Raw genomic sequence first — 23,909 nt, forward strand, 5'->3', positions numbered from 1 at the left:
GACATTGTTTGGATCCGTTGGGGTGACCTTGTGTGGGACAACAGTGGGGTCACAAGGCTTAGAAGAGCCCACGGAACGAAACGAGTTTATGGAGGAAAATCTTGATGCAATGGCCTATTTTTTTTTGGAAAATCTGCTGTGGAAGACTGGCAGGGGCAATAAAATCAGATTTTGGAAGGATATTTAGATAGATAATATGTGTTTAATAAGGAGGTTTCGCAAATTTTTTTTCACTTCTCAGACAAAAAATATGCTGATTAAGGATGCTTACAAGATTAATAATGGTTGTGTTCAATGGCTGATCAATGTCTCGAGAAATTTGCAGAATTGGGAACTCAGCGAGTTTGAAAATTTGCTACTTTTATTGGCTGCTCAACAAATATCTGCTGGGGAGGAGAAGGTATTGTGGAAGTTGGATAAAAGTGGTGTTTTCTCTTTCAAATCTTATTACAAGCACTTAACAGACAAAAACAATGTGATGAGTTTTGATTTTCCCTCTAGGCAGATCTGGAAGGCGAAAGTTTCCCCTAGAGTTGCTTTTTTTGCATGGGAAGCAAGTAGAGAATACATCTTGACAATTGATAAACTTATAACTAGGGGGTTGGCCATTCCCAACCGGTGCTATTTGTGTATGGCTAATGAGGAAAGCTGTGTGCATGTTCTGCTGTGGTGTCCTGTGGCTTCTGGGTTGTGAAATGCTATTTTTAGTATGATTGGTGTTACCTGGTGGCTGGATCTATTAGGGAGGAATTGTGGGCTTGGAAAGGGATGCATGTAGAGAGGAAGTTGAAAAATCTAATTCCTTTATCCTTGTTTTGGATTCTATGGAAGGAGAGAAATTCTAAAGCTTTTGAGATAAAACTAATGATTTGTATAGTTTGAGAGATCGGTGGTTGCATTATTTTGGATTTTTATTATTAGGGTATGGCATAATTAGTGATGTGGATTTTGAGCATGTCATTAATTCGCTAATTACATTGTAAAGTTTTTGTATAGGGGCGGTACCCCCAATTGTTTGGTACTATGTTAATAGAATTTCAAAATTTTTATTTATAAAAAAAAAGAAATTTTCTTCCCCTTTCTGCTGAAGTGATTCTGGTCTTAATTTGTTTTTAGATGGATTCCATTTTTTAAGAGTTTTGTAAAAGAAAAGAGAAAAGAAAAGAAAATTGATAGAGGGGATAGAGAGAGCAGTGTTGGAAAAACCCTTAATCTTATGTATTAGTATTAGGAAACTAGTTGTCCTAAAAATATGGGATATTGGTCAAAGAATCTAATTAATATGGAGATTTTATTTGATTTGCATTAATCAGTTTCATACTTCTTTTTTTGGGTAACAGCTATATACTCATGTATATACTCTTTTCCAATATACAAGAATTCAATTTCTTTCTGAATTTCACATTACATTAGAGCTATTAGCTCTTTTCTACATTTCTCTTGTTCTTCACTATGCTTTAGTTCTTTCTATTAAGAAAAAGAGAAAAAAAAAATGACAGTTTACTGCCTTGTTTTCCTGAAGCCACTCTAGCACGCTTCTTGCCCTAGTGCACACTTGCTCTCTGAGGGTCTTCGTGTGCCAAAGCTGACCTCAGCACATCCTCCTGTGCACCCATTGTTTTCTCTTTTCCTGTAGCCTTTGTTGCTGTGCAGCTGACACCATCTTTCATTGTTGACTCAAAGATATTTGGTCTACTGTTCCTCAAAAAAAAAAAAAAGAAAAGCCTACCATCTTCCATCTTTAACATGTACACAATTTTGATACAGGCACGTGGTGTGAAAACGTCTTTGGACTTTATTCAGCAACTGATTGCTGAGGCTGTAATGTATGCTTTCTGTCCTTGATATCTCTTGGAGTTGTGAAAAATATTTTCTGCTTCATTCTCATTTTCTTTTGAGTTCATGTTGGATCTTTAATCCCAGCTTACAGATTGACGGGGAGAAATTATTTGTTGATATTACTGGAATGCTGAAGACTGCTATTGACTGGGAGGAAAGAGCAAGCAATGCTCTTGCTTGTGAAGCTCAGATGTTTGACTTTGAGGATCTCATGAGGTTTCTAAGATTTCAAGTTTGGTTTACTTGGTCTTGCTAAGCTTATTAAGTTCTATGGTTCTATTTCACTTTGGTTGTTATATTCATCAAGGTTGATTCTTTTAGGATGTCGGAAACCATTGGTGTTTTTCTACCTTCTCTAGATGCTGTCAAAGATGCAGTTTCAGTGGCAAAATCCTGGCTTAAGAATTCAAAGCCATTTATAATTTCTGCTTCTTCCATTATGCCTGCTTCTTCCGTCCAGCTGGAATTTGAGGCATTGAAGGTTTGTACTTGCAGCGTGTTTTGTTTAAATGTGAATGTAGTTATGTTTCGAAACATGAAGTAGACAGATTGTGACCTTTACCCAAACTATGCTCCTTAACCAAAAATCTTGGACTTTTTGAAAAGCATAGTCTACTCATTCAAAGGTCCCCAGATTTCTTTCTCTTCAAACATTTTCACAAAATCAATGGGGAAATATGTGCAACTTGTTTATTTGTCAATCATTAGTAGATCACAAGCTGATGCACATTTCACATGTCACAGGAATTAGTTTCTCAGTCTAAGCTTCTGAGGATATCATTTGAAGAGCGACAAATACTAGAAAAGGTTTTAAAGAATTGTGAGGAGTGGGAGCAAAATGCATGTTCTCTTCTGCAAGAGGCCAAGTACTTATTGGACACAGGAAATGTCAATGATGCTACGAACATTTGTCTTATTTCAGAAATTGAAAGTATGCTTACCCGACTGCAATCTACTATGAGATCTGGTTTATCCCTTGGTTTCAATTTTCGTGTAATTCTAGAACTTCAAAATGCATATGCAAAACTGCAATGGTGCAATAAGGTCCTTTCTTTTTGTTCCACTGCTCCTACTCTGGAGGTGAGATTTTTTATTTCTAAAGTTTTTTTATGTTTCTTTACTGTTTGGACTATTCTTTCGTTTGAATAGCTGGTAAATTATGAAGTTTGCTACACAAGTCTAGTGGGTAACCATATTTGTCTAAATTAGCATGGAGCATAATATGTATCGGAAATAATTTCTCAACCCTTTTAACTTAGTTAGAATTATGTAAATACCCCTTTTAGTTAATTGCAAGAGTATCCTAAGTTAATTTTTCCACTCATCTGCTAAAGAAAAAGATGAAAAATATATTTAAACAAACTTAAAATTTTTTTGTACTTTTTAATCCTTCTTTTACTCTTGAGACTCTTTTGTCTCTGTCTATGTCTCTCCAACTCCAACTCATCTCTGTTAAGCTGTCTGTCTCCCTCCTTTTTCTCAGCTTAACTTTCATTCTTAAAAGTCCCTCTCCTTCCCTGTCTCCTTCCTCTGCAAGCCTTACTCCTTGTGACACTCTTATTTCCCCTCCATGGCTTCATTGTTCTCTCATTTCTCCTGCAAGCCTCCCTTCTTGTAACTCTCTCATTTTCTCACCTATTTTGGCAGACACCATTTCTGGAAGTACGTACTTTTTGTATCTTTTGCTAAAAGTAGCAGTCAAGAGGACAGCTGAAATGAACAGAACAATAGGAAAAAAAAGGTCAAAAAGCAATAGATGCATGGGTGGGGCTCCAGGAAGGGGAGAGAGACTTTTCAGTTGATAAACGGAACAATCAATGGCTGGTTGAAAGTTTGGCGTACGTACACCCACCCGCACAAGCTTCTTCAACTATTTGTGAAGCTATACCTTTAATCAACTATTTATGAAGCTATACCTTTAATCATCAAGAAGAATGCATATTGTTCTCGGGAGCTAAAAATCTCTACTGAAGAGAAACCTGTACTATTAGTCTATCTCTTTTAGTAGTTGCTAGAAATATATTAAAAGATACATTTTTTTTTGTAGAGAGAGAGTCACAAGAAGAGAGAGGGCATGTTAAGAGTGGGATTATGAGTTGAGAAAGAAGAGAGAAGGTTGGTTGGAGAGAGGAAGTATTTTAAGTAATAGGAAAATAAGAAGAAATGAGCATAAGTGCTTGTTAGACTCAGCTTCTGTTTCTGTTTTTATTTCTATTATAAAAAAAATGTCTGGCTAAACATTAAAAAACAAGAATGCTTTTAGGTGAAAGTAGAAGTTGTTTTTGGCTTTTAATAGAGATGAAATTAAAAGTTGAAAGTAGATGTTTTTGGGAAACGACTTGTGCTGTAAGAGTACATGTTTCAGTGAATGTATTTATTAACTTTGTAATTCATTAATTAATAAAAAAGTTTAAGTTCAATATTAATAATTTTATATTTATGATAAATTATTAAAATAATATTTATTTTAAAATAACATAATAATGATTTAAATTATTTGAATTATTAGAACAATTTTTAGAAAAAAATAATATTATTTAAATAACTAAATTAGTTTCATAACATAACTAATTAAATATAATACCATATTTTATATTGAAAGCAATTTTACAACAAGTTTTACCGAGCACTATATTGTTTTCATCTTAAAGTTGGATTTCCTAAAAGACATTTTTAAATTACTTTTGTCAGCTCATAGAATGAGCACCTCAGCACATATATCTTTAAGTTTTTTATTTTTTATTTTTTTAATATTTTACTATAATTTTTAACATATATGGATGTATATGTTAACTTTGAGGGTATTTTCATATTTTAATACAATAAGAGGGTACAAAAATGTCCGTAAGTTATGAGGTTAATTTTATAAATAAATTACTCATATTTGTATATATTTATACATATGTATAGATATAAATATGGCTATCAAAATTTATTTCTATATATATTTGTATATCATTTATGTAGGTACCTATATGAATATCTATCTCTTCATGTGTATACTTATGGATTGCCTTAATGTGTATAACGTTATTGTTTAAGAATATTCCTTTAAGTTAGGTTTTCTATGGGATATTTATTTCTTCAAGTTTTGAAGTGATAGTTTATTTTAAATTATATTAGTCAAAGTCTATTTTGGTTTTTTGTTATAGATTGGATAGAGGTCTCGGTCAAATCTATTTTAATTTTTAATAGTATTAGGACTTTAACTTTCTGATGTGGTACAGAATCTTATACGAAACATGTTTTAAAATCAAGAGATATTAAAACTGACTTTGGATGTGAGACATCACCGAGGAGTGTTAATGTTTTCATCCAACGAAATACAAGATATGATACCTGTAAGATTTAGGAAAAGAAATTATGAATATTTACATACTTTCATTACATAGAGTTAGGGGTATATATATATGGAAGAGAGATTTATGTATGGAAACATAAATCACCCTATTAATGTTAGGAAATCAACTAATAATTAGATAAGAATATTCCGTAATATATTTTGTGATATTCTAACACTCTCCCTCAAGTTGAGGCATAAATATTGATCATGCTCAGCTTGTTACGATTATATTCAATTCGGGTTCCATTCAAAGTCTTTGTGAATATATTACCTAATTCGTCCTCTATTTTTACATAACCGATAGAAATCAAGTTCTCCTGAATTTTCTCACGAATGCAGTGACAATTAATCTCAATGTGTTTAATTCTTTCATGGTACACCAGATTTGAGGCAATATGAAGAGCAGCTTAATTATCACACTAGAGTTTTGCAGGTAATATGAGATTCAAACCCATTTCTAGTAAGAAGTGTTGTATCCATAAAATTTCACATGTGGACTGGGCTATATTTCTGTATTCGGACTCTGCACTGGATCAGGACACAACGGTCTGGTTCTTAATCCTCCATGATAATAGGTTCCCACTAACGAGAACATAATAATCTGTAATGGATCTTCTATCAATTTTAGATCCAACCCTATCAGTTTCTGCAAAGCATTCAGTTGAGTGTACTCATGATTACTAAACAGTATACTAAGTTTTAGAGCACCTTTTAGGTAACAAAAAATCTGTTCCAAAACCTCCCAATGTTTGACTGTAGGTGCAGACATAAAATGACTGACAATACTGACAGGATATGCAATATTTAGACGAGTCGCTGTGAGATAATTCAGTTTTTCAACTAATCATCTATATCTTTTCGGATCATTAAGGGGGTCACCATCATCTTTAGTAAGGTGTATATTTAGTACAATTGGAGTGTTACACGGTTTAGCTCCCAACTTTTCATTTTCTGCAAGTAGATCAAGCACATATTTCCTCTGAGATAAGAAAATCTCTTTCTTGTTTCTTATTACTTCTACTCCCAATAAATATCTCAATTGACCTAAGTCTTTGGTGTAAAACTTGAAATGTAAGAATGATTGAGAGAGAATATTTCTGTATAGTCATCACTTGTAATAACAATATCATTAATATAGACAATAAGGTATATAAGACTAGCTGTTGACTGTCTATAGAAAACCGAGCGATCACACTTGCTCTTCTTCAGCTCGAATTCCAGAACTACTTACTAAATTTGCCAAACCATGCACGGAGACTCTGCTTCAGTCCATACAAAGATTTTTTCAAATGACATACTTTTCCATACTCTCTCTGAGCAACAAATTCAGGTGGTTGCTTCATATACACTTCTTATAAAAGGTTGCTATGAAGGAATGCATTCTTGATATCTAACTATTGTAAGGGCCAATTGTGAGATGCTGCGATGGAGATAACTAAACAGACAAATGTAAGTTTTGCCACTGGAGAGAAGGTATCAGAATAATCAACCCAATAAATCTGAGTATAGCCTTTAGCTACAAGTCGGGGTTTAATTCTTGCTACTGAACCATCTGAATTTACTTTGACTGAAAAGACTCATTTGCACCCCACAATCCTTTTTTCTTTGGGTAAATCTATTAAATCCAAAGTATGATTTTCATCGAGAGCATTTATCTCCTCAAACATTGCATTATGTCAACCATAGTGATTCCAGTTTTTTTAATTGTTTTGGGTATGGAAATTGAGTCTATAAAAGCAATAAAAGAAGTACGCGAGGGAGACGGATGGTCATACGAAACATATTTAGCAATGAGATAAATTGGCTGAGAAATGGTGTACTGACGTTTACCTTTACGAAAATTAATGGGAGATTAAGGTATTGTGAGATAGAATTAGATGACGATTGGTGCAGGGCATGTATCATGAGTTTGTTGTCTTCTAAAATAAATATGAACAATCAGTGGTGGAACTTGGCTCAAGGGCACACTAACACTATCATTAATTTGTTCAAGTGAGGTTGGAGGCACATCATCTAGAGGCACATCATCTAGAGAAATATCATTATCTGTTTGCTCAATAGAGGTATCTGATGTGAAATTATAAATGAGCTACTCATCGTCTGCCCCCCTGACTTGTAGATTTGAGTAATGTGGAGAAGAACGACATATTTTCTAAAAAAACTATATAAATTAATACCAAATATTTATTGAGATTAGGAGAGTAACACCGGTATTCTTTCTGAATGCGAGAATATCCAAAAAATACACATTTGAGGTCATTTGGATCCAATTTTGTCACACTAGGTCACACATCTCGGACATAACTGGTGTTACCAAATATTTTAGATTGCACCGGAAACAAAGACTTGTTTGAAAAAAGAAGATTGTAATGAGCTTATCCATCAAGTACTGTAGCTGACATACGATTAATCAAGAAACATGCTGCGGAAACAACATTTACCCATAATTGTTTAGGGACTTGTATTTGAAACAAGAAGGTTCGAGCTCTCTCAAGTAAATGTCTATTCTTTCTTTCAGCGACTCTATTTTAAGATGATGTATCAACACAAAGGGATTGGTGAAAGATCTCGTGTTGAGTCATATAGTTATGAAATGAGTTTGACATATATTTCTTGATACTATCACTTCTCAATATATGCACAGAAATATTGAATTGTCTTGAATTCAACATAAAAACACAAAAGTAAAAAAATACTTCATAGCGATTTTTCATAAAATATATCTAAGTTATTCAAGAAAAATCATTCATAAAGATAATAAAATACTTCAAACCTGTTTCAAACGCAACAGGACAGGGGCCCTAAACATCAAAATGAACCAACTTAAAAGCAGAATCAGCTCGTCTATTGACTCTTGAACCTGATGGATTACAATGATGTTTTGCAAACTGACATAACTCGCAATCCAGCGAAAGAAAATCATGGAATTGAGAACATAACTTCTTCAATACAAGTAGAGAAGGATGTCATAATTGACAATGTGTTTCAAATGTAGATGTAACACTGGAGCAGACAACCGATAACGCACCCAGATATCAAGAATATAGAAACTATTTGATATATTCCCTTTAACAATAATCTATTTCGTCATAAGATATTGAAAAACACAGTGATCAAGAAAGAATGTAATACAATAATTCAAATGTTCAGTCAATTTACTCATAAATTAGATTAAAAGTAAGTTTAGTTCGACTTAATACAGATTACAGGATAATAGATGAAGTTGGTATTGTAGTCCCGGACCCCACAAGGTTATAAGTCGACCCATCAGCAATAGTCACAAAAAAATGTGGTTTGTGTTGTCGAAAACTACAAAATATATTTAGATTACCTGTCATGTGATCTATAGTGCCAGAATCAATCACCCATGTGTTCGAAGAGATAAAACATTTTTTTTCTAATTTAGTGAAGGCAGAAAATTTATTTAAAAATTCCTGATATTGAGTAAATTTAGCATTCTAGTAAGTTGAAATCATAACAGTTCTTTCAGAATATGAACTAGCAATAGCAGCAACAATACTAGCGGTCTGTATCCTGCGATTCTATAATTTCTTACAATACCGTTTAATATGCCATTGTTCAAGATAGTAGTAGTAGATAATATCCATTTCAATTCAGGAATTATAAGAAATATGCCACTCAGAATACTCAAAACATAACAGTCAGAGATACCTCAAAAACGTTGCAAATAAGCCAAAAATTTTGAGAAAACAGAACACCTTCTCACATACAAAAATCAAAGAGAACTACATTGCCACCATAGGAGCTCGCGCTGCTGCACGCGCCGCCACTGGAGTTCACGTGTCGCAGCCGGAAAACACCAAAATTACTTCTTTCGACCAGAAATCACCACAAAATCCTAATGCGCACCCCGATTCGGAATGACGCTCACCAAAATGCCCTAAATTGTGCTGGAAAGCGGAGAATCGCTTGTTGTCGCGCGATCTCCTCCGCCACCGCTTTTCCTTCTTTGGCCTTCTGGTTTCATGTACAGAGCCGGCTGACCGAGCTCCTTTGTGCCTTCTTTCCTCGAATGGGAACCCAAGATGCTTGGGGATGCTCTCCTCTTGCAATCCCGCTGCACGCAGCCTCAAACTGCTGTGTGAACTGCTTCCTCGGCTTCTCCCGGGTACACCATCGTGCTGGCCGCATTTTGAATTGACTGGAGATAAATAGTTGTCTTCCTCCGGCATCGGGAATGGGTTGTTCAACCCTTCTTTTAATATGATGTAATTTAACTCCTAAAATCCTAACCCTAACCCTTACTCTGATACTATGTAAGATTTAAGGAAATGAATTTTGAATATTTACATACTTTCATTACATAGAGTTAGGGGTATATATACATAAAAGAGAGATTTACATATGGAAACATAAATAATTATATTAATACTAGAAAATCAATTAATAATTATATAAAAATATTTCATAATATATTTTGTGATATTTTAACAATACCCAATAATTGCTTATATTCGCCTCTCTCCCAATCATTGAGATACCTCGACACAAAAACTTGCAATGCCTTTTCACCACTATAGAATTGCAGATCTTGATGTCTTTTTGTTGTGCTATTGCATAAATTTGAGAAAAATGCACTCTTAGGGTGCTCCCTTTATCCACTAATCCTTCCACAATCGAACTCTATACCCCTACTAGTCTTCCACCTTATGTAACTCCTGAAAATTTTCTTTCCCTTGGCTGATCTTTTTCCACAAGTATTTCTCATGTGGTCTTGAACTCTCTCTGATAAGCCATCTTTTATTACCCATACCAAATTTTTGCTACGATTGTTGTTCTCCATATCATGTCTTCCTCTGTCATAAATTACAGGAGTTGAAACAACAACTATGGCTGAATAGAATGTTTTGTTTGTTACTGAGGGAAAGGGTTTTATATATAAAAACTTCTTAGTATAGAAAAGGAAACCTAAAATTAATTATTTATAGATATTTTACTTTTATATCCTTACATATTAAATTACATATATACAGATTTTTGACACTCCCTCAAGCTGATAAATATGCATTTTCCATTCCCAACATGGCATTAATTGTTTGAAAAGCTGGGTTGCCTAGACTTTTGTTTAGCACATCTGCAAGTAACAACTTGGTAGGCATGTAGGGTGTGCAAATCAAGTCACTACCTAGCTTTTCCTTGATGAAGTGCCTGTCAAGAATCTTAATATGCTACGTCTGGTCATCTTGTACTAGATTGCAAGTAATGTTAATTGTTGACTTGTTGTTGCAATATAGTTTCATTGGGCCATCCTACTTAATCCTTAGATCTTCCAAAATCCTTTTCAATCATAATAGCTCGCAGACTCCTTAAGTTATCGGTAGTAATTTTGATTTTATACTAGATCAGGTCACCATATTCTGTTTCTTGCTTCTCTTCTACCCACTGTTGATCTAGTGTAGTCTGTATCAGTATAGAATTCCAGTAGTTATCTGGTATTTCTTTAATGAAAATGATACTTTTTGGTGGTGTTCCCTTCAAATAGTTTAACACTCAATAAGTTGTCTGTAAGTGTACTTTTTTAGGATTGTGCATAAACTGATTGTTCACATCTACTGAATACGCAATGTTCATTCTAGTGTGATATAGATAGATAAGCCTCCCTCCTAGCCTTCTAGTACATCTCATTGTTGATGGTTGTCTTTCTTTACTAGCCTCAGCTTCTGGTTCGGATCATTTGTTGTGGTAACAGGTTTGCATTGCAGCTTACCTATATCTTTCAGAGGTCATTGGTCTATTTCTGTTGAGAAATGAAGATTCTTGGTTTTTAAGTGGGATACTTCAATAGTACGGAAATATTTTAGTTTTCTCAATTTTTTAGTTTCAATCTTTTTGAGTTGACACTGTGACCATTTTCTTTCTCTGCTTTTTACAATTCAAAACAGGCTGTATTGATGTTAATTGGGATTTCTAACTCTATCATTTACTAACTATATTTACCCAAAATTTGGCACATTCGAAGGATTGTATTTGACTCCAGTATAACCTTTTAAAATTATTCTGGAGTCTGTTATTCTGGTTAGAAATGAGAAGACTTTTCCAAATAGCTGGTTGAAGAATTTCTTGTTGCTCTCATGTGAACAAGGTATTTTGGATGATTCCTAAACCCTAAAGATTCACTACAACTTTCACACTATCTACACATAATACAAGGAAGCCTCAAGATTTCGGATGATCTGCGACATGCAGGCTTTTTCTTTTGGTCAACTTCAGTTACCATATTTTTTATTTAGAAAAAGCACCTTATTGAGAGAGGGAGTGATGTTTGGTCCAACTCCCCGGTCCATGTCAGGAAAGGTTGCTGATTTTTTCTTCAGTCTTTTTCCATCAAGTTTTTTTTGGTTTATCCATATTCTATTTCTGGTTCTAGTCTTAGCATTTTTAGCAGGTTATTACTGTGTAGTGGTTAGTTTATTGCAGTCTCGTTGGTGGTTACTGGAGTAGTGGGGTTGTTATATTTGGCTGTAATAGAACTTTTTATTGCTGTACTAGAATGGAAAGTTAAAGCATGGAACTATCCTGAAAGTGTAGCTTTCCCACAGTTAAGAGATTGAAGAGTTCTCCCTAAGTAGTTCTTCAGGACAAGTTATAGAGATGAAAATCCTTCAAAAATTCTGGCCCCAATCTGATTTTTCTCCTTTCCACATCAATAACCCAATCAAAGTCCAGGTACCAAAACTCTGTATTGGTTGAACCTATCAAAAAAAGCTAGTGTTTGGTTGGTTTCTGTTGGCAGCTTTTATTTAGTAATTTTTTTTTCCAAGAAGGGTTGTAGTTTCTGAGTTAATCTACCAAGAAGAGACAAATGACAATGTCTGATTAAGAAATGTTACTGTGATATTGAGGTTTCACTTGCCTGCTACTTTTTATTTTCCAATTATGTGATGTTATATAACACATATGTACTGATATATTATGTATCCTCTTTTCTATTTTCTATAGTAGTTTTTTTATTTTCTTTCCCCATTTTGAATGGATAATGTTCTATTTGTTGTACCCTATAGGATGTTGAGACTTTGATGGAAACTGCTGAGCATCTATCTTCTACCACATTTGGGTGTCCTCTGCTGTGGAGTTCATTAGTCAAGGGGGTCAAATGGCTTAAACGAGCATTAGGGTTAGTTTGTCCTCCATGTAGTTTTAGAATATCCACGTTGAGTGAGGCTGAAGAAGTTCTTGCTGAATCTAAGGTATACATTATATGTGTGCACTCCGAACTGCAGTTACATATTTTTTAAAGGTCTGTGGCTTTTATTTACAGGTTGAAGGGAATCTTAGTTTGTCATCATACTTGTACTTTTAAAACTTATTTTTGGTGTTTACTTTTCAGAATATTGAGATCTCTTTCCAAGTGGTTATTTGTCAACTTCAGAATGCTATCCAGGAACATAAGTGAGTCTTCTGATTGTGGAAACACAGCTACCTCCTTTTCTTTTTAAGAATATTGAGTAAAAAGATTTTTTTCTATGGTAAAAGTTATATGATATCATTATCTAACAATTTTGATTTTGAAAAATGTTCTAACTATTTTTATATGAAATATTCTTTATATTTTGATGTAAATTTTTATCAAATCAAGTCCATTAACATACACAATGATACAATAAATCTTGATATCACTAAATCAATTTTACACAGCTGCAAGTATGCAAATCCAAATTATAGTTATGTTAATGTCATAATGATGGCCCATTGCAGCTGAGTTTTTCTTTCCCCTTAATTCAACTATAAATGTTTTTATTAAAACAAAACTACAAATGTAGGTTATGGCAAAATCAAGTGGATCAGTTTTTCAGTATGAAGTTTGAAGAGAGGTCTTGGTCTCAGATATTGCACATCAAGGTATGCACCTCATAAATTGACCAATTGCATTACCTTCTATTACCTTTCCCTTCTTTCTTAAACAATCTTTGCATGTTTTCAGTCTGCATTGATGTGTAAGAATTAGGAAAAGGAATACTGAATATTTTCTTATGTTTTAGTGAAACAAAGTAGGGATATATATTTATATAAATGGATTCATATACGGTAATCAATATAAATTACCCTAATAATTTTCTTTTCAATTAAGTTTATAGTTGTGAAGATAATCATAATATTATGTACAAAAAATATTTTATAATATTTTAACACTCCTCTTCAAGCTGAAGTATAAATATTAATTATGCCCTGTTTGTTCCGAAAATACTCAATCTGTGTTTCATAAAAAGACTTTATGAATATATCACCAAATTGTTCTCCTGTTTTCACATAACCAGTAGATATAAAGTTTTCTTGAGTTTTTTCTCGAATGAAGTGACAATCAATCTTGATATGTTTGGTTCTTTCATGATACACAGGATTTGAGTCAATATGAAGGGCAATCTAATTTTCGCACCAAAATTTTGCAGGAGATGTGGGATTCAAACCTACTTATTCTAAAAGATGATATATCCATTAAATTTCACATGTGTACTGAGTCATATCTCTATATTCAGACTCTACCCTTGAGTAAGATACAACTGTTTATTTTTTACTTTTCCGTGATACGAGATTCGCACAAATAAAAATACAATAACTCGTAGTAGACCTCTTATCAATCTTCGATCCAGTCCAATCATCATCTGTAAAACATTCAATGTGAGTGTATCCGTGATTTTTAAACATTATGCCGAGTTCCGGGGCACCTTTTAAGTAGTATAGAATATATTCCAAAACCTCCTAATGTTTAACTGTAGGTGCAGATATAAATTGACTTGCAATACTGATAGAATATGCAATATTTGGATGAGTGACAGTGAAGTAATTTAATTTTTCAACAAGTCGCCTGTATTTTTCTAAATTATCAAGGGGATCACCATCATCTTTTATAAGATGTACATTTGGTATTATAGACTTATTGCATGGCATAGCTCTCAGCTTTCCTATTTCTGTAAGTAGATTAAGTACATATTTCTCTAAGATAACAAAATTCCTTCCTTATTTCTTGTTACTTCAACCCTTAAGAAATAGTTTAGTTGTCCAAAGTCTTTGGTATTGAACTTGATATACAAGAATGACTTGAGAGAGAATATTCCTGTATGGTCATCTCTTGTAATCATAATTTTATTAACATAAACAACAAAAAATAAAATATTAGTTGTTGATTGTGTATAGAAGATTGAATAATCATACTTGCTCTTCCTTAATTCGAATTCACAGACTACCTCAGTAAACTTGTCAAATCATGCATGGGGATCCTGTTTCAGACCATATAAAGATTTCTTTAAATAACAAACTTTCCCGTACTTCTCATAAGCAACAAACTCAGGTAGTTGCTCCATATATACTTCTTCTAAGAGATTACTATGAAGAAATGCATTTTTAATATTTAGCTGGTGCAATGCCAATCTTTAGAGGCTGTAATAGATATGAATAAACAGACAGAGGTAAGTTTTATTACTGGAGAGAATGTATTAGAATAGTCCACCGCATAAGTCTGAGCATAACCTTTTGATACCTATGGAGTTTTAAGTCTCGCCATAGAGCCATCTGGATTCATTTTGACTGCAAATACCCATTTGCACCGCACAACCTTTTTTTCTTTGGGTAAATCTAGCAGATCCCATGCATGATTATCATTAAGAGCATTTATTTTCTCAAGTATGACATTACGCCAACCAGAGTGATTCAGAGCCTTCGTAATTATTTTGGGCATGGAAATGGAATCTATAAAAGCAATTAAAGAGTTAGACGAATGAGACAAATGATCATATGAAATGAAGTTAGTTATAGGATAAGTAGAATGAGGAAGGGTGCATTAACGTGTACCTTTACGAAAACTGATGGGAAGATCAAGATCATGGGTGGAATGATCAGATGACGAAGAAGTTAGTGCATGACATGTATCATTAGTCTGTTATCTTCTGGAATAAATATAAATAATGGACGGTTGTTCTTGAGTTGGAGGCATACTATCATCAGTTTGTTTAGAAGGCACAAAAGAAGAAATACTATTATCCGGTTGCTCTGTAGAGATACTGTTATAGAATCTATAAATGAGTCACTCATCTTCTTTCACCTGATTTGTAAAATTTGACTGTGAGGAGAAAAACGATATACTTTCTGAAAAGACTACATCGGCTGACACTAGATATTTATTGACATCTGAAAAGTGATACTGATATCCTTTTTGCAGGAGAGAATATCTCAAAAAGATACACTTCAAGGCTTTGGGATCCAATTTAGTAATATTTGGTTGAACATCTCGAATATAACAAGTACTACCAAAGATCCGTGGTTGTACCGGAAATAATAATTTGTTTGAAAAAAGAATACTGTAAGGAATATTACTTTCGATTACTGCAAATGGTAGACGATTAATCAGGAAACAGACAGTGGATACAACATCAGGTCAAAATTACTTAAAAACTTTTGTCTGAAACAAGAGGGTTTGAGCTGTCTCAAATAAATGTCTATTTTTTCTCTCAGCAACCCCATTTTAAGATGGTGTATCAACACAAAAAAACTGATGAAGAATCTCATGTTGAGTCATATAATTCTGAAATGAGTTTAACATATATTTTTTAGTATTATCGCTTCTTAACACATGCACAGAAACATTAAATTGAGTTTTGATTTCCGCATGAACAATACAAAAATGAGCAAACACTTCAGAACGATTTTTCATAAAGTATATTCAATTTATTTAAAAAAAATCAATAAAAGTTGCAAAATACTTAATCCCTGTTTTAGACATAACATGACATGGACCCCAAATATCAGAATGAACTAATTCAAAAGCAAATTCAACTCGTTTATTTATTCTTGGACTTGACGAGTTATAATGATGTTTTATAAACTGATATGACTTACAATCTAATGAAGATATATCATGAAACTGAGAACATAATTTTTTCAATACAGTGAGAGATGTATGCCTCAACTGATAATGGGCTTTAAATGGAGAGACAATACTAGAGCAAAACTGATCGAGGCACCCAATTATAAAAAATGTAGAGACTTTCTGATACATGTCATTTACCAATAATCTGATTCGTTATAATATTCTAAAAAAGATAATGATCAGGAAAGAATAAGATACAATAATTAAGATATTTGATAAGTCTATTTATAGAAATCAAATTGAAAGTAAGTTTGAGTAAACTTAAAACAGATGTCAGGGTAATGGCAGGAGTTGGTTTTATAGTCCTAGAACCCTCAATACTATTGGTTGACCCATCAACAGTAGTTACAGGAGATGGTGTTTTGTGTGATTGAAAACTAGAGAAAATATTAGAGTTACCTATCATGTAATCTGTAGTATTAGAATCAATTACTCATTTGTTTGATGATGAAATAAGACATTTTTTACCTGATTCAGTAGACATAGTGGCTGGGGTCTTTCAAATATTTTTGAAACTGAGAGAATTTTACATACTTGTCGACTGAAACCATAATAGTTTTCTCAGAAGATAAACTAGTAGTAGTAGCAGTAGCAATATTCACAGTTTGTGTTCTCTGATTTCGATTCTGTAATTTTTTTCATTGCCGCTTTGCATGTCCTGGCTCATGACGGTAATAACAAACAATATTACTTGAATCATTATACCAACTATCTGTTGCTCTGTTTCCTTCCTGTTATTATTTCTTCCTCATCTTCTAGTAATAAAAACATTAGTATGTTGATTAGATGTGGTAGTCTCTGTGCGTAACACTCTAGTGAAAACTTACTGAAGAGATGTGATCTCGGAAGTAGATAAGATTTGAGATTTAGCAGTCTCAAATTTAGATGGAAGACCAGCCAAGAAACTCATTATGACCATCTGCTCTCTGTGTGTTTGCTGTACCTTGATGTCAGCACTAAATGACAAAAGTACATTAACCTCTTCATATGTTTTTTTAAATTCCATAAAGTTGGCCGTGTGAGATTTGACCTCATTCTTAGCATGATAGAAAGCTTTACAAACATCATACATGTGGGACACATTTCTTGAATATAGAAACTCTAAACAATTCATCAATTTTTTAACAGAGTTACAGTGATTAATTAAGCTAATTACCTCACTGTCAATCGAATTTCTGATCTGCAGAAATAACCGTGTATCATTTCTTAGCCAGATTTGTCTAGTTCCATCAGTGGGAGGGTCTTGAGTCAAGTGATCATCCTTATCAATACTGCGTAGATAAACTTTAATAGTTTTGTTCAACTGCAGATAATTTGTGCCATTTAATTTCTGCTCAATGGTCTTTAACATGATCGAAACTATCTCATTCACCGAAAACTTGTTATGACTCATTCTTAACTTGAGAATATTCACAAATTATCACTCAAAAATACTCAAATACAGCAGGTAGAGACGCACTAAAAATACTGCAAATATATCAGGAAATTTGAGAAAAACAGAGTACTTCTTTATGTACGGGTATCAACAACCCTACCAGAACCTCATTGTCAACCACCGGAGGATCTGCGCCGTCGCACGCCCTGCCGCCGGAGAACCACATGCCGCCATCGAAGTTACACGTGCTGCCGTCTGAAACCACTAACAGCCTCTTTCGGCTGAGAATCACCACAAAACTCCAATGCTGGCCCTAATTTGGAATGGCGCTCGCAGAAATAGCCAAAATCGCGTCGAAGAGCGGAGAATCGCTTGTTGTTGCACAATTTGCTCCGCTGCGCCTTTTCCTTCTTTGGCCTTCTGGTTTCGTGCATAGAGACGGTCGACCGAGCCCCATTATTGCTTCTATCCTTGAACGGGAACCGAACACACACGGGAATGCTCTCCTTCGGCACTCCCGCCGTATGCAATATCAAACCGCTACATGAACCTCTTCCTCGACTTCTCCCGTTTACACCACTGTGCTGGCCGCACTCTGAATTGGGTGGAGATTGGTGGTTGTCTTTCTCCGGCGCCGGGAATGGATTGTTGAACTCTTTTTTTGGTTCGATGAAATTTTACTACTAAAACCCTAATCCTAACTCTATCTCTGATATTATGTAAGAATTAGAAAAATGAATACTGAATATTTTCTTATGTTTTATTAAAACAAAAGTAGGGATATATATACATGTAGATGGATTCATATATGATAATCAACATAAATTATTCAAATAATTTTCTTCCTAATTAAGCTTACATATTTGGAAAGATAATCATAGTATTATGTACAGAAAATATTTTATAATATTCTAATAATATGTATGATGTCCGAGCATGGTTTTGACATTTTAGCTAATTCAATATATTACTGCTTTTATTATTTGAGGCTTTGTCAGACTTCTTATTAAAGCTATGTTTGGAGCAAATCAATAATTTTTGTGCAATTCATTTGGAATTTCATACTTCGTTCAATTAAGAAGATGAAAATTATATTAGAAGGCGATAAAAATTAAGCTCGAAGGGATGAAAGTGGGATTGGAACAATGCATCTGAAATTCCATAAGAATTAATAGAGTTTGGGATGTATTGTTTCAATTCCATTTGGAGTTCCCTATAAGCTTAACTTTTATTATTTTAGATGAAATTATTGATTTCCATAAAAGTTTTTATTATGTTCCAAACATGACCTAAAGTGTAGCACTGAGCTATTATTGGTAAGAACCTGTGGTCTTATAACTTGCAATATTAATGGGTCAAATAAGATAAATTATTATTTATAACATAATATACTTTCTTAATCTTTCACATTATGGTGCATGAGATTGTGGGGTTGCAGATCATTTGCACTCGATTTTTCTTACAAACTGTTGAGGCTTATCATGTCCATCATTTTCTTTCGTTTATGGACGTCTTGTAGAATGCAATTTATCATTCAAGACCTGAGATCTCCTTTTTCATGCTGTGGATGTTATTTTGTTTCTACTGTTCTGTTCTTGTCCAAGGGGTTCCTTTGAATATTTAATTTTTAGACTGGCTTCTGTTTTATGAAGTAGATTATTTATATATTTATTTTTCTTTTCGGGGGTGGAATGGGCGTTTCCCATAGCCTACAGATTTTCATCTCTTCTACCATATGGGATATAATATGATTTTTGATAATTTCTGTTGCATCTACTGTCCTTTATATTGTAAGATTGCTTTTCATTGACATCATTGACATTCAGGAACTTGGAAAAAGCTCAGCCTTCGGTTGTTCTGAGCTAGATATGGTTTTATATGAAGTTGAGAAAGTTGAGAAGTGGGAAGCACGCTGTATAGATGTTGTCGGGGCAGTTGGCGAAGATGCAAATTTGTTGCTTGTTTCTTTGCAGAAGGTCTCATCCTGATAATCCCCCTTCTATAAATTCTCTGTCATTATTTTGTACTTTCTGAGATTCTTATAACATTATTTTTGGAGAACTTATATGGTGTATATATTTTTTAAATTTTTATACAGATCAAATTGTCTCTGGATAAATCTTTATACATTTATGAAAGATCATGGGACTCAGAAGGGATAGCTTTATTCAAGTGCTGTATAGTTTGTTCGGGGGATCAAGCAACTTTAACTTGTTCTAGATGCAAGGACTGGTAAGGTATTTTCTGCTTTTTAAAAAGTTTCTGTACTTATTTATTTTCTTTCTCAGGTTAGAAGGTTCACTTATTTTGCTTTGATTCTTCAGTTTTGGGTGAGGATGGGATATGGTATAAAAGAAAATGCTAGAAATAAGATATCCTCCAATCAAATTGAAAAGAAATTTGAAAAATATATTGAAAAGCCTTATGACAAAATGGACGCCTAGGATTGGGAGTTGAATGATATGAGCTGGGGCAAAGGGTCCTTAAGCGTATTCACAGATTGTACAGTAATAGTTGCAATTTCAAAACTAGGAATACCAAGACTAGTAGAAATACTTGAAAAATCATCTCTTAGCGCTGGGACCTTTTCATTATTCCTCTTATCTGTCCAAGGATAGGTAATGGCTCCCGCATTCTGTCATGACAGTAGACCCAGTGCTGATATTAGTAGAGTGGTGGTCTTCCATTAGTTACTTGTTTCCCACACCTTCATAATCTTTTTTCACTCATATTCGTAACTTCGTTAATCATCTTGATGGGCGTGCCTCATGGTATTTGCCTTCTTTGAGAAACCTTAATGTTGATTATTATAATTCTCTCAATAGGAATTGCTTTCCTTTTAGTCTTGTAAATATCTTTTCCATTTAACTGTAAAACCCTTGATTGTTTCTTTTTTTTTATTTTGTACCCATCTATAACTAAGTTTCTGATGTCAATAAGAGAGAAGTAGAAGGGAACAATAATTTAGTGTTATTTGTTCTATAACAATACAGTCTATTTGTTACAACTTTTACACCAAGAAAATAGTAGTAAATGCTGTAAAGGAGACCTAAAAACTAAGTATAAATAAGCTAGATGATACATGACCTTTTTATAAAAAAGTATATAATCAATAGAAAGAGGAGAAAAAAGAACAAAGATATATGTTGGAAAAGGAAAGTATATATATTTTTTTCTTTTTTACTTAAAATTGTGTCTATTTAATTAGGATCCTATGACGGTAGAATATCCCATAAATCATGGAATTCCAAAATAATTAAGTTTTTTTTTTATATAGACATATCAACGATATAATCGTGTCATAACTTACAATATTCAGTAAGAAGTACAATTTTCTCCACATGGTATCAGAACCATAGATGAAAAGATATTTCTCTCATTTTCAAATCCTAATCTGGCCTTCATTGCCTAAAAAAATGCAAAATTTACAACCTTTACAAGGGGACTTCCCCAAGACAACCTTTGTTTTTGGCTGCAAAGAGCCGCCTCTGTTTTCTACCAAGTTTCCAGCTGCCGTTGCTCTGTTTTCTTTACGAACTCTGTTTCAGCCGCTGCTGCTTCGTTTTTGCTCTGTTTTCCATGCCCCTTCTGCTCTGTTTTTGCATGCAGTTCTGATTTGTATCAGGCACTATTTTCCTCTGTTTTGCGTGCAAGTCTGCTCTGTTCTTGAGGGCAGATTTGCTCTGTTTTTGCACACATACTTACTCTATTTTGTGCGCACAGATCTACTCTGTTTTCGTGCAGATCTGATGTTTTCGACACTCTGTTGTGGTTTGTTTTTGGCACCATGTTCTGGTTTGTTACAGCTGTAGTTAATCTTTTTCCAGCCTCTCCTGCACATCCTGGTCACTTTTAGCCACTTTTTTGGACTCTTATTGACCAATTCCCGTATCTTTAAATCAGAAAATTCCCTTAGATCCATTCCAAGCAAACTAGATACTAAGTTCCTTCTCCACAGTCAGCTCTCGTCCTCAAGTTTGACTGGTGACAAGCTGAGAAGTAGAGGGCTCATTTCCCCTAAATAGTCTATAAGGAACAATTTCAACTGATCTTCAGCTTAGGTTTTTGGTTTTAAATCATCATTTCATGATGTTCTTTTAGGGTAAACTATGATACTTGCAGTTTGGCCTGATTCCAATTCAAACTGTGTTTTTATTTCTTTTTTTATTGCAACACTTTACTGCTCTGCGACTTAATAATACAGTTGTACACTTTTTATTTTAAAAAAAAGTTTATTGCACTGTGATGTGATCTCCTTTAACAGTGTGATCTGGGGACGTATGCATTGTCTAAGCTTCTATGTGAACCCAAGAAAGTTTAAGGTTAAAACTAGAGAAAAAAGCAAAAGAGTTATAATATAATAACTTAAAAAACTATTGGCTTTATAAAATTTACAAAAAATAAAGATATAGCACACTAAGATATTAGAAAAGAAATCATAGGATTTTGAGTTGCAATCAGCCAAACTAGAAAAGAGGTGAAACTGTAATTTGTCTATTTTTCTATGCAGTTGAGTTATTTCTTTTTTTCCTTTTTTGCTAATTGTGAAGCAGCTACCATTTGGAGTGCCTAGGACAAATACAAACTGATAGATATCATGAAGAGCAGTATTTATGCCCTTATTGCCACTTTTTTGAAGATGGATCTCTATCTCTTGATGGAGTCAGTCCTCTGGTATGGTTTTAACTTTTCAGATATTTTTTTTCCCCTAATTGAAGTTTTGTTCCTTTCTTGACCTTTGTATTCCTTGTGACTTGTTCAGAAATTTGTAGGGAAGCGTCCTGACATCAAGTTGTTGGTTGAGCTTTTAGCAGATGCTAAAAGTTCCTGTACTAGGTAATATACCTTATTGTTGATGCACCTTTTATAGGATTTATCATTTACTAAAATAGAAAAGAGATCTTGAAAGAAGAAGGATTCATTTGACATATGGAGTATGCAGATTATTAAGTGATACTTTAGTATTTTCTAGAAAACTATTTTTGTTTATGCTTGAGTTATTCCAAAAGCACGTATCTATGATATACCTTTATGAATAAGCACGTGAATTTAGGAAATTAAAACTAGAAAAAGTTTGCATATATCAAACAGAGCATGTTTAAGAATATAAGATTAGAGGTTATGTTGTAATAGTGAAAAGCTCCAATAACTACAGTAGTTTTATTAATTCTAAATATTTAGATAATTTTTCTTGGGTAGCCATCCATTTTTTACTTAGAATCCTAAAATCTATATAAACCACTAGTCAAATATATTTTATATTGTTAAAATATTAGAAAATATATTACAGAATATTTTTATATAATTATTAGTTGATTTCCTAATATTAATAGGATGATTTATGTTTTCATATATAGATTTCTCTTCTATGTGTATATATACCCCTAACTCTATGTAATGAAAAGTGTGTAAATATTCAGTATTCATTCCTCTAATTCTTACACGGTGTCAGAGATAGAGTTAGGGTTAAGCTTAGGGTTTAGGGAGTCAAATTACATCAGACCAGAAGAAGGGTTGAACAACCTATTTTTGGCACTGGAGAAAGACAACTACCGATATTTGGCCAGTTCAAAGTTCGGCCAGCACGGTGGTGTACGTGGGAGAAGCCGAGGAAGCCGTTTGCACGGCGGTTTGAGGTTGTGTGCGGTGGGATTGCCGGAGGAGAGCATCCTTGTGCGTGTTGGGTTCCAGTTTGAGGAAAGAAGGCACAAAGGAGCTCAATCGGCTGGAGGAGATCGCGCGATAGCAAGTGATTTTTCGCTTTCCGGCGCGATTTAGGATGTAAGATAGTCCCCAAATAATAAATTAATGAAAGTTGAATAATACTTCTTTTATTGTTACTAAGAAATGTTACATGCTTATCTTTGACCAATTCGCATATATCGTAATGCAAATTTTCATTTAAAAAATCTCTAAATAAAAAAGAAAATGTAACTTTCAAAATTAAAAGAAAAAAGTGTCAAAGTTGTTGGCGATGGAGCCAAAGTTTGTTGGTGGAGTCTGTAGTGGTGGTGGAGAGCGATAATTCAAATCATTTAAGTAGTATCATCCATTTCTGGCCTTAGCATCTCTAATCATCTTCTCTGAGTTTTAATCCTGAGAATCACAATGAGAACGGAAAAACATTATTTTACAATTTATATTCTTTGATAATTTGATTATAAAAACAAGACTAGTACACAGTTTAGGGACATGTAACTCATTTTCAAAAATCATATTGGCAATGATTTTGATGTTACTTTTCTTGCAGTGGTATTTAAGGAAACATTAATAATGATAATTTTCCTACTATTTAGAGACGATATATACGTGAAAAAATATTGTGATGAGTTGGTTATATGGTTATTAACCCATGAGTTTATAGTTCATAATTAGTCAAATGGTTTATCTAAGGCATTTAAACCGTCTGAGATAGCAAACATATTTAGGTGTACTAACAAATCTGTACTTTTGAGTTTCTAAAGATCCTT

General features: G+C 33.7%; 1 protein-coding gene across 9 annotated transcripts in view; it reads left to right on the forward strand.

Moving 5' to 3' along the window:
- The window catches only part of LOC110812754 (transcription factor jumonji (jmjC) domain-containing protein), a 104,586-nt gene that overhangs the window by 56,192 nt on the left and 24,485 nt on the right, over window positions 1-23,909 (forward strand). For 8 of the 9 annotated variants that reach the window (XR_015818393.1, XR_015818391.1, XR_015818390.1 and 5 more), the window contains 11 exons: window positions 1,768-1,826; window positions 1,924-2,055; window positions 2,161-2,320; window positions 2,584-2,919; window positions 12,205-12,390; window positions 12,531-12,592; window positions 12,964-13,042; window positions 19,266-19,415; window positions 19,538-19,671; window positions 21,990-22,113; window positions 22,202-22,275. Coding sequence is in view for 5 of the 9 variants with exons in the window: in XM_088217764.1 (XP_088073890.1) it covers window positions 1,768-1,826; window positions 1,924-2,055; window positions 2,161-2,320; window positions 2,584-2,919; window positions 12,205-12,390; window positions 12,531-12,592; window positions 12,964-13,042; window positions 19,266-19,415; window positions 19,538-19,671; window positions 21,990-22,113; window positions 22,202-22,275 (1,496 nt within the window). In the remaining 4 variants the exon portion in view is untranslated. The remainder of the gene's footprint in view (window positions 1-1,767; window positions 1,827-1,923; window positions 2,056-2,160; window positions 2,321-2,583; window positions 2,920-12,204; window positions 12,391-12,530; window positions 12,593-12,963; window positions 13,043-19,265; window positions 19,416-19,537; window positions 19,672-21,989; window positions 22,114-22,201; window positions 22,276-23,909) is intronic. The other variant, XM_088217762.1, reaches the window with a different exon arrangement.

Source organism: Carica papaya, chromosome 4, assembly GCF_054855325.1.
Source record: "Carica papaya isolate Zhongbai chromosome 4, ASM5485532v1, whole genome shotgun sequence".
NCBI lineage: Eukaryota > Viridiplantae > Streptophyta > Magnoliopsida > Brassicales > Caricaceae > Carica > Carica papaya.